At 52.5% G+C, this 8,292-nt stretch overlaps 1 protein-coding gene across 1 annotated transcript; it reads left to right on the top strand.

The window, feature by feature from the left end:
* The first annotated feature begins 149 nt into the window (after positions 1-149).
* UBE2C (ubiquitin conjugating enzyme E2 C) lies at positions 150-4,052 on the top strand. Its single transcript, XM_004272909.4, has 6 exons — positions 150-1,081; positions 1,642-1,669; positions 2,427-2,513; positions 2,967-3,171; positions 3,279-3,338; positions 3,793-4,052. Exons 1-6 carry the CDS (start codon positions 981-983, stop codon positions 3,849-3,851), a joined length of 540 nt encoding a protein of 179 aa, XP_004272957.1. The 5' UTR covers positions 150-980; the 3' UTR covers positions 3,852-4,052.
* The last annotated feature ends 4,240 nt before the right edge of the window (positions 4,053-8,292 follow it).

Genomic DNA, 8,292 nt, shown 5'->3' with positions numbered 1-8,292 from the left:
TGTGAGGTCTGCCTGTGCACGCTGACAAAACATCAAGGGCTCTTGAGGAAGTGGGTGAAGGAAAAAAGGACCAGGCTCCCTTTCCCCACCCCACATTATTCCCAGGAAGCCCAGTGCCCCATGCGTATCTGCTTTGTGAGACGAAGCTGGGGGCTCCACGTACCTTGCCAGTCTTCCGTGTCCCTTTATTTCTATTTCGTCACCCAACTAAGGTATGGAAGTAGCAGAATGTGGTGATGGCTGGCACCATGGGAGGTTGATGACAAACCAGAAGAAAAATGCAAGGTGGCTTTTATTACCCCCATTCTACAGGTTAAAACACTAAATTATGTGCCCAAGGGAACACAGCAAACCATTGGAGAGGCAGCCGATGAACCTGTTTTCCAGTGAGGAGTCCCTGGCCCTGGCTATCAGCCTCTAGCTTTTCCCCTCGCCTGAATGTGCAGGCTCTTAAAGCCCCAACCAAAGTGCCCAGGACATAATAACAGGTGGCGGAGCTGGGGTTTCCGGTTTGAGGGAAGAGTACCAAGGCCCCAAGACTGGAGACCCTCCCTTCCCCTGGGAGTAAGGGATCCTGGCCGGTCGTGCCGGGTGTCCCCGACAGTAGCCGGGCGTTTGACCTAAAAGGATTCACCCCACGTGGACTTTTTCTAAGCCCTTTAATGGTCGGCGTTTTCCAAAGGCGGCCAATCCGCTACAGCTTCGTTAATTAATGACAGCCACTCTCCTGCCAATCGCCCATCAGAAGCAGCATCCCGCCGCCCAATAGTGCTACTCTGGTGGGTGGTTCTAGCAGTTGCCCGGTGACAGAGTGCTCTGGCGCGCCCCATTGGCTGGATCAAACCCAAGCGAGCCGCTGATAGGCCAGCGCTGCCGGAGGGTTACAATTCAAACGCGGGCGGAAGGGCCCGGGAACCCGCAGTTGCAGCCGCGGTCTCAGTGTAGTCTGAGTTCCTGTCTCCCTTCTCAGTGCCACCCGGATGGCTTCCCAGAATCGCGACCCAGCTGCCGCCAGCGTTGCTGCCGCCCGTAAAGGAGCCGAGCACAGCGGGGGCGCCGCCCGGGGCCCCGTGGGCAAGAGGTGAGTGGTGTGGAGGTAACAATCGCCAGGCCTGGCACAGCCTGGGCCTTTGGGGCCGAGAGCGAAGACTTCCGGGACCCCCACCTCCTCCTGGAACGGGTGAGATATGGGAGGTAGAGGGACACGCCAGGAGCTCGACTGCTCTTAGAGACCCTCCCGAAGGAGGACGGAAGGGGTATGGCCGCTGCCAGGATCCTCCGTCGGTGAACCAAGATGAGGATGCTCCGGGGACCTTCGGTGTCTTGGCTGGAGGACGGCGGGGGAGGGGGAAGGAAGGAGGGGAGAAATTGAGATCCGGCACGAGAGAGACGCCAGAGAAGCAGACGAGGTTAAGAATAAGCCAGAGCCATCCTGTGGGAGCCTGGAATTAGGGAGAGTGAGGAGGACTCACTACGACCCTCTTGTGGAACTGGGGGTGACTGTGCCCCCAGCTGAGTCCGACTTCAGGGTAGAGGGAGCCTCCGTGACAGCTGCTTCAGAGATTGGGGTGGGAGGAGATGCACCACCTGGAGCCCTGACCCATCCAGACTCCCAGGTGACCCCGAGTGCTCTTTTTGCAGGCTACAGCAGGAGCTGATGACGCTCATGGTGAGTGACTGATGCCCAGAGCCCCAACCAGTTGGTCCTCCCTCCCACCTCCCAGTCACTTATCAGTAGCCTCCTCTCCTACATCAGGCTCTGTGATAGACATGGGGGTAAAAAGATGAGTCCAGCTTGTTCTCTTCTGGGAAGAAGGTAATCCACCTCACCTACACACCTTTTCTCCAGAGTCTCTACTCCCAGTCCCGTCCTCCCACAATAAAGTTATCCCTGAAATACGGCTCTCATACGAGACCCTCCCCCTGCCCTACTTCCCTGCCCTAAGGTTTATCCACACCCAACTCTCCATCCTTCTTAATATTTCCAATCCTGTCGTACCTCAGAATGCTTCTTTCCTGGACGATCTCTTCTACGTTAACCCTGGATATTCAAGTCAAATCCTTCAATGACCATATTGTTTATGTTCCCAGTCCATGAGTAGTCTCTGGGCTTCGTATGTAACCAGCACTCAGTAGCATGTTGAGTTGAATTCCCAGCAGCCAGCACTGTGGTTACAGAGCTGCCTTCTGTTTCCCTGCACAACCCCTCCCTTCTTAGCCTGGCGATGAACCTCCATCATCCCAGTACTCCCCGGAGAGGCATGCTGAGCCCCGAGGATATAGCCATTTCCTCAGGAAAGCCTATCTATTTGGCCTGGTTGCTTTATTTTGCATCAAAATGTGATGAGGTTAAGGAGAAAGGGTTCACCCACTGGCCCCCCAGGAGCGTACGCTTCAGCCCAGCACGTGTTGTGTTTCCTCCCCAGATGTCCGGTGATAAAGGAATTTCTGCCTTCCCTGAATCAGACAACCTTTTCAAATGGGTGGGGACCATCCATGGAGCAGCTGGCACAGTAAGTATAGGGTTGGGGTAGGTGAGTGTGACTTAGCTGAGTCTGGGGAGAGGTGGGACGTGAAATCCAAGTGCCGGGTCTGCTTCAAGTCTTTCGGCTGACGGGACACTCCCCTGTGCCTGCTCTCTGTGCCCTGAGCCTGTGGCCCTGATCTCCCTCTCTCTAGTAAGAGGCTGTGTTTAAGGCAGGGCTCTCCATCTTAGATGCTGACAGGGGGCCAGACAGCAAGGACAAGAATGGACAATTGAGGACTTAGGCCAGTGGGCCTTAGACCAAAGGATCACTGATGACCCCAGTGACCAGATATGGGAGAAAGTACCAGACCAGTTTAATGCTTTCTCTTCTGTCAAGTCCCAGACAAACTCAGGGGTCCTGGCAAGTCCCTTATGCGGGGTTTGGGGTGGGAACTGAGGCTCAAGGTGGATGGGTTACTCCCCGAATCTCTTTCTCCAGGTATATGAAGACCTGAGGTATAAACTGTCCCTGGAGTTCCCCAGCGGCTACCCTTACAATGCACCCACGGTGAAGTTCCTCACGCCCTGCTACCACCCCAACGTGGACACCCAGGGTAACATCTGCCTGGACATCCTGAAAGACAAGTGGTCCGCCCTGTACGACGTCAGGACCATCCTGCTCTCCATCCAGAGCCTGCTCGGAGGTGATTGCCGAGACCGGCCCCTCCCCTGCAACCTGGGAACCTGTCAGAACTCCCCCAGGCGGCCTCTTCTACCCGCACCTGACCGTCCTCTTTCTCTCCACCTGCAGAACCCAACATCGATAGCCCTTTGAACACACATGCCGCCGAGCTCTGGAAAAACCCCACAGGTGAGTCCTTTGTCCTTCTCAGGGCACCAGGCCATCCCTCCCCAACCTTCAAAGCCTCCCTCAAACAACAAAAGGATTCCAGTGACTTGGGAATATGTCGTTGGGGGGCAGGTAACCCAGTTCCACCTCTGCCTTGGTGTTTCTGGTTTGCCTGTTTGCTATAAAATCAGGAAGAACCAACCCTTTCCACATTAATGTAGGTTGGGGAGGGTTTTTAAGTAGAAGGCAAAGCTTTGTGCAGATGACTTGCTTGCTAAGGGCCCCTAGTCCCCTCCCCAGCCTCCCTGGAAACAGAGCCCGTCCAGGAGTCCTGGCTGGGTGGGCAGCAGAGGGTCAATCTGTTGTGCTGGGAAGCCCCTCCCCAAACTCCTCCCACATTTATATCCTTGCTGCCCTCTTATCCACCTTAACCCCTGTCCTCATCACTCACTGAGACCTGCCTGTTCTCTTCCAGCCTTTAAGAAGTACCTGCAAGAAACGTACTCAAAGCACGTCTCCAGCCAAGAGCCCTGACCCAGGATGTGCAGCTCTCCTTCTGTTGTCTTTTTATTTTTTTTCCCTTAGATGGTCTGTCCTTTCCTCGATTTCTGTACAGGACCCTGTATCTTATCTGTGGTGTCATTTTTGTTTTGTTTCTGTTTTTTAAATTAAGTGTCTGGTTAAGCCCTTGTGATGAGTATATTAAATAAATACATTTTGGGGTTTTTTTAACAAGTAGCTGTCTTGTAGTTCCCCTAGGGTTGGAAGTGCGCAGGATCAGCAGAGGTCAGGTGTAGGATCTGGGTTCCTGCCCTGCCCCTCCACCCAGGGAGTAGGAGAAGCGGATGGGCTGTAGAGCTGTGCAGTGGGGTGACAGGATTTGCTCCGTTGCAACCTTAGTTATTTTATGGCTCTGCATCTGTTTCCTCATCTATAGAATGGGTGTCACAAAATGCCGATTTCTGGGCGTTCCCTGGTGATCTAGTGGGTAGGATTCAGCGCTTTCACTTCCATGGCCCACGTTCAATCCCTGGTCGGGGAACTGAGATCCCATAAGCCATGCAGTGCAGCCAAAAATATAGATAGATGAAAATTAATTAAAAAAATAACAAAATGCCAATTTCTATGGTGTGGTGACATGCACCAAGAATGTTAACAAATATAGGAGTTGCCCCAGGTATGTTGCAGATGAGGCTGAACCAGACATTAGGCTGAAATAGAGCTGTAGAGAGTGTGTGTGTGTGTGTGTGTGTGTGTGTGTGTGTGTGTGTGTGCGCGCGTTGGAGGGGGTGGGAGGTGGGGATCAGCCACCTACTTTCTGACTGTAGATGTTTTAACCCTGAAAAAGGAGCAAGAGGACATTCAGGTGACCCTACAGCAGGCCCAGGGACTGCGGAGACAGCCAGGGGAAGCCTTCTGGACTGAGGTCACAACTCACCCCTTGCCCCAGGTCCCCCATAGATGGCTCCATGCTCCACAGGGACACGTTCACCTCCTGCTTCATCTCCACCAGCAGTTCCTCTGTCTGCTGCACCACTGACCCAGCCAGCCCCAGCCCCTTGGGCCATCTTTCCACTGGCCTGCCACAGGCCTTTGGGCCCCTGGGAGGAAACCCCTGTGCCGACCAGCTGGATCCAGGTAGGCTGAGGTGTTGGGCCCAGCCCAGGTCCTGCAGGAAGATCTAGGTGACACACCCAGGTGTGCTCCAACAAGGCCTGAGTGTTGGCTACTCGCCCAACCTGGTCAGCTCTGCCTGCAGCTGGTTGTGCAGGCCTGGGGGGAGGGGGAGAAGACAGCAAGGAGGTCATCAGGAAGGTTCTCACCCACACTTTCCTCCTACTCCAGCTAGCCCGGACCCCTGTGCCCCCAGCCAGCAGCCACATGTGGGATTGGATTGGAGTTGTCAGGTCTGGGACTAGAACTTGGATGTCCTCTAATCAGTTCCTTCATCTCTGACTGTGCTGTTGGCTCCCTCCTTGGGGCTTGGACCAGTGTTGCTCAATCTACTGTGCATGTAAATCTGCCCGTTGGGGGACTTTCCCTGGTGGCGCAGTGGTTAAGAATCCGCCTACCAATGCAGGGGTCACGGGTTGGATCCCTGGTCCAGGAAGATCCCACATGTCGCGAAGCAACTAAGCCCGTGTGCCACAACTACTGAGCCTGCGCTCTAGAGCCTGAGAGCCACAACTACTGAGCCCGTGAGCCACAACTACTGAAGCCTGTGCGCCTAGAGCCCGTGCTCCGCATCAGGAGAAGCCACTGCAATGAGAAGCCCGCACACCGCAACAGAGAGCAGCCCCCGCTCGCTGCAACTAGAGAAAGCCCGCGTGCAGCAAGGAAGACCCAAGGCAGCCAAACATAAATTAAAAGAAATCTGCCTGGGATCTTATTCAAATACAAATTTTGATTCAGTTGGTCTGGGTGGGGCCTGAGGCTCTGCATTTCTAATCAGCTCCCAGGTGGTGTCATTGCTGGGCTCTAGTTAAAGGTACAGAGCAGTGTTCTTGAGGTGTGGTCCTTCTACTTTTCACCTGGAACTGGTTAGAAATGTAAATTCCTGGCCCCAATAAGCTCTTCAGGTGATTCTGATGCTCTCTCAAATTGAAAATCACGAGGCTGGGACTTCCCTGGCAGTCCAGTGGTTATGACTCCTCACTTCCACTGCAAGGGGTGAGTGTTCGATTCCTGGTCGGGGAACTAAGATCCCCCATGCTGTGCCACAAGGCCAAAAAAAAATAAAGAAGACAAACACCAGGCTGGAGGATGTCTGAGATGAGCAGACCTCAGAACCTGACACTTGCTTCTTAATAAATGCTGGCCAAAGTGGATGTATCTTTGCCTTCCTTAGGAAGCCTCTCTATGTGGTTTCCTGGACCATGGTGTCTGACTCCCCCAGATGGTCACATGACCTACTTGTGTCAGTCACAGAGACCCAACTCTCTACACTGTCGTTTGGAACCAATCAGGGTGTTTCCTGGAATTAATCCCTGCAAGAAAGTAAAATTATTTTACTACTAGGATTGCTAAAAGAGGAGGGAGTCAGTCTGGGCTGCTGGTGGAGATGGCTGCAGATGAAAGAAAGCCAAGCAGAGACAAACAGCTGAGAGATGACATTGAAACTCTGGCCTCCAGTTGTGTGTTGGCATCCCAGTGTCATGAACCAACAAATCCCTTTTTGGTGTAAGTCAGTTTGACTTAGATTTCTAACACTAGTGCAGTCAGTATTAGAAGGTGTGATGATCATTATTCCCATTCATTCAGTACAGTGGTTGAGTGCCCACAAGGTGAAGGCCCTATGTTGGGGGCTGGGGATGAGGCAGGAAGAGGACACAGTCCTGTCCTCAGGGAGGGTGAAGTTTAGGGAGTAAGTAGGCATGTCAATGGTGTAGAATAAGTGGTGGTTAAGGTAGAAGAACTGTGTTAGAATTCCTGATCCACCCCTATGTTACTCGTATACACTTGGGCACTTATATTTAACCTCTCTGTAAAATGGAAATATTAGTAGCTACCTCATAGGATAGATGAAGAACTGTAGAACAGTGCCTGGCACATAGTAAGCACTCAATAAAAGCTGGGTGTGAGAGTTCCCTGGCAATCTAGTGGTTAGGATTCTCGGCTTTCACTGCCCATGGCCCGGGTTCAATTCCTGGTCGGGGAACTGAGATCCCGCAAGCTGCGCGGCACGGGGTTGGGTGGGGCGGGAGCTGGGTGCTAGGCTCCCATGTTGCTATGAAAGCTCAGAGGTGGGGCACCTAATGAAGATGAGGAGGGTCAAGGAGGGCTCTCTCTGGAGAAGGAGATTGGGCTGCGAGGGAGGTAACCAGCAGTTAATGAAGTCTTGAGCAGGGCAGTGACGTGGTCAGATTTGGTTTTGAAAAGATCCTGCTGGCTGCCATCTGTCTAGAGAGTGAATGGCAATGATAATGGCCTGAGTTATGATGCTGAGTGGGCTTGGAGAGGAGGGTTGTAGAGGTAAGGAGACAAAGTAGCAGGGCATAGTAAGTAAATTAGAGGTGGAAAATGAGCTTCAGAATTTGTGACTTGGGTCTCAACCCTGAGGTGGGCAACACAGGAGAACGAGATGGAGGAGGGAGATTTACTAGTTTAAGGCAGGGCCAGTTTGAAACACTCAGGACGCCCTGGTAGAATTGTCAACAGGTCTTGCTCCTGTTTCCACCACACAGCCGTATCATCTAGGTTGTTACCTACTTGTCTGGGTAATTCACCCCACTCTGCCTGAGTTTCCTCAACCGTAAAATGGAAATAAGGGCATCTGCCCCTGGGGCTGTGTGGGTAAATGAGACAACACCTGCACAGCACACAGTAGGCATCCACTGCTTCTAGCTGGAAATAATCCAGGAAACAGGAACGAGCCAGAAAGGGGAGAAGAGAACAGGGAGTTGGAGAGGGAGGGCTGCAACAATGAATAAGAGTTCAATGTTTCAAGATGATAATGATATTACTAATAGCATTTATTATATGCTGACTCCGTGCCAGGCTCTGTTCTAAGCACTTTGCACACATTAATTTATTCTCACAACCCTGTGAGGTAAGTACTATCACTGTCCCCGTTTTACAGATTAGGAAAGGAAGCAGAGGGTGGTTTGTCACCAGCAGTGAGGATTCAAACTGAGGAAAGCCAAACTACCACTGCCCTTAATTAGCTTTGACCCAACGCCGGCTATAATTGAGTTGTTTACAAAAGAGGTGTGGGCGCCAGAGTGCAGCCCGTCAGGGCAGGGATCAAGGGAGGACAAGATGGTATCTGAGCTGCGTCTTGGTATCTTGGAGATGGCATTTGAGCTGTGTTGAAGGATTTGCCAAGACTTTAAGAGGAAGAAGGGCATTCCAAGGAGAGAGAACAGCATGTGCAAAGGTTGGAGGGCTTAAAAGTGCACCCCACTTCCACAGCAAGAAGAATTGATTGCCCAGTGAGACTGGAACCTCTCGAGGAAGGAAGGGGTAACAGTGGGAA

This window comes from Orcinus orca, chromosome 16 (genome assembly GCF_937001465.1).
Source record: "Orcinus orca chromosome 16, mOrcOrc1.1, whole genome shotgun sequence".
Classification (NCBI taxonomy): Eukaryota; Metazoa; Chordata; class Mammalia; order Artiodactyla; family Delphinidae; genus Orcinus; species Orcinus orca.
The sequence above is the reverse complement of the archived record's forward strand: the minus strand, read 5'-3'. Positions and strand labels throughout refer to the sequence as shown.

What these genes read in the sequence shown, in the direction of transcription:
- UBE2C (XM_004272909.4), top strand. Translation starts at nt 981, where the DNA reads ATGGCTTCCCAGAATCGCGACCCAGCTGCCGCCAGCGTTGCTGCCGCC. An exon ending in AGGAGCTGATGACGCTCATG is followed by an intron (nt 1,670 to 2,426) that starts GTGAGTGACTGA and finishes TTTCCTCCCCAG; the next exon opens with ATGTCCGGTGATAAAGGAAT. An exon ending in CATCCAGAGCCTGCTCGGAG is followed by an intron (nt 3,172 to 3,278) that starts GTGATTGCCGAG and finishes CTCCACCTGCAG; the next exon opens with AACCCAACATCGATAGCCCT.